The 2,423-nt window shown below is 39.3% G+C and overlaps 1 protein-coding gene across 1 annotated transcript; it reads left to right on the top strand.

Annotated features, from left to right (window-relative positions):
• Positions 1–1,284: 1,284 nt before the first annotated feature.
• On the top strand, positions 1,285–2,223 carry LOC123641593 (olfactory receptor 52A1-like). The gene has a single exon (XM_045556473.1). The coding sequence runs from the start codon at positions 1,285–1,287 to the stop codon at positions 2,221–2,223; it is 939 nt and encodes a 312-aa protein (XP_045412429.1).
• The last annotated feature ends 200 nt before the right edge of the window (positions 2,224–2,423 follow it).

The raw sequence follows: 2,423 nt of genomic DNA, 5'->3' as shown, positions 1-2,423 counted from the left end.
CTCTAATGTGTAGCTGGAGAATTTCTTGATTAAGAATATGTCATTTTTAGAAAGTGATGATTTTGATCAAAGAACTTTCATATAAGGCATGAGAGCCCACGTTTTCAGAAAATCCACTCATCAGTGAAATTAAATGATTACATTTTCTTCAGGTATTCTATAGTCCTTCTCATAATCATTTATAGGATCCCCACATTTGCCCTCTATCTTCCCTTTTTTGTTTCCTTTTAAAGAATCTGTACTTTCACCCCTTTATTTTCCATTGATATCTTGTGTCTGAGCTCACAGAATTATTAAAAACTTTTGGATATTTCATTAAGAAGTAATAAGCCTATTTTGGCCTAATATCATGCTAATGATAGCTCTGAGCAATGTAAAACCAGGAAACCCACCTCTTTTCTGGCTAAGTGACCCTTTCTCCCACTATCCCAATCTGTTATTAGGAACAAGTCCTCTTGCCTCATACTTTGCTGCTGCCTATTCTCTTGCCTCCCGATGGTTCCTCCTTTCTAGATATTCTATAAAGTGTATTACAGAATTTGGAAGCACGCCACTAATTTCAAAGATTTCAGATGTTAGAAATGTGGGCAAAAGAAAATACCATTTTCTTTAAATTTCAATGAATTTTAAAAGTGACAAGGAACTTTGGCCCAGACTCATCAAAAATACATAGATTTGAATTATCTTTTCTAAAGCACCTCCCCACATTCTTCTGATTACAAATAAAACTATGTTATATTCTTTGGTGTCCAGTATTTCTATCTCTATTGTCTTTCATAGGGAATCTTTTACACTAATATACTGGTCAGAGTCTGAGAATTTGCAGGTCCTAACTGTTCCCGACATAAAGAAAATTGGGAATAATTAAGTACTAGAAGAGTAACTGAAATGTGGGATATAGAAATATTCACCAAACTCTGATTAAAATGTAATTTACTAGCAAAATAAACATCTAATGTTTTTCCCACAGGTTTAGAAAGAGAACACCAGACAGGTCAGTACTTTAATTGTTAGCCCAAAGGATTTTGCTGGTTCCAGTGCAGTCGGCCTGTCGTGCACATAACACCTTACTGTGGCACAGAGCTTATGGATGCCCTCCCTGAAAACATGATGTGTCTCCATGAATCTGTCTTTTTCTTTCAGTAAATACGAGTGAGTTCTTAGAGTTCTGCCAAAATTGAAAAGACTTAATATGATGACTTTGGATAAAATAAGAAAAAAGCAGAGGAACAATAGCATTGACTGAGAACTTTTTTTCTTTGCATCAGGAGGCCCAAGGACACTATGTCCGTTTCCAACATAACGGTCTACATGCCTTCTGTTTTGACACTAATAGGGATCCCAGGCCTGGAATCTGTACAGTGCTGGATTGGGATTCCATTCTGTGCCATGTATCTCATTGCCATATTTGGAAATTCCTTGCTTCTGATCATTATCAAATCAGAGCGCACTCTCCATGAGCCCATGTATGTTTTCTTAGGTATGTTAGGAGCCACGGATATTGTACTTGCTAGCAGCATTATGCCTAAGATGCTTGGAATCTTCTGGTTTCATGTGCCTGAAATCTACTTTGATTCCTGCTTGTTTCAGATGTGGTTCATCCACACATTTCAGGGTGTAGAGTCAGGCATCCTGCTGGCCATGGCCCTGGACCGTTATGTGGCCATCTGTTATCCGCTGAGACATGCCACCATCTTCACCCACCAGCTGGTCACCCAAATAGGGGTTATGGTTGTACTCAGAGCTGCTGTTCTTGTAGCCCCAAGCCTACTACTGATAAAGTGCCGGTTTCAGTTTTATCACACAACAGTCATCTCCCACTCCTACTGTGAGCATATGGCCATTGTGAAACTAGCTGCAGCCGATGTCCGAGTCAACAAAATCTATGGTTTGTTTGTGGCCTTCACTGTTGCAGGCTTTGACCTCATATTCATCACATTGTCCTACATCCAGGTATTTATCACCGTTTTTCGTTTGCCCCAGAAGGAGGCTAGGCTTAAGGCATTCAATACCTGCATCGCTCACATCTGTGTCTTCCTTCAGCTTTACCTCCTGGCCTTCTTCTCCTTCTTTACACATAGGTTTGGTTCTCATATCCCCCCTTATATCCACATTCTCGTCTCTAGCATGTACTTACTGCTCCCTCCATTTCTCAATCCCCTTGTGTATGGTGCCAAGACTAAGCAGATTCGCATTCACGTGGTAAAAATTTTCTTTTCATAACATCCACCTCAATTAACACCTTTATGCCTTTCTCTTTTGCAGTCTCTCAAATTATAATAAAGGAAAAATACACATTATTTGAGGTGCTCAAATTGTCCATTTAATTGGTTGGTGAAATTTGCCAGTATGATGCTTGGTTTCAGATCATCATAGCCCATGAAAACTATCAATCAATGGGGTTGTGGACCCTACCTAAGTAA

This window comes from Lemur catta, chromosome 7 (assembly GCF_020740605.2).
Source record: "Lemur catta isolate mLemCat1 chromosome 7, mLemCat1.pri, whole genome shotgun sequence".
Taxonomy (NCBI): domain Eukaryota; kingdom Metazoa; phylum Chordata; class Mammalia; order Primates; family Lemuridae; genus Lemur; species Lemur catta.
Note: the sequence above shows the minus strand (reverse complement) of the source record. Positions and strands in the feature narration are given on the sequence as shown.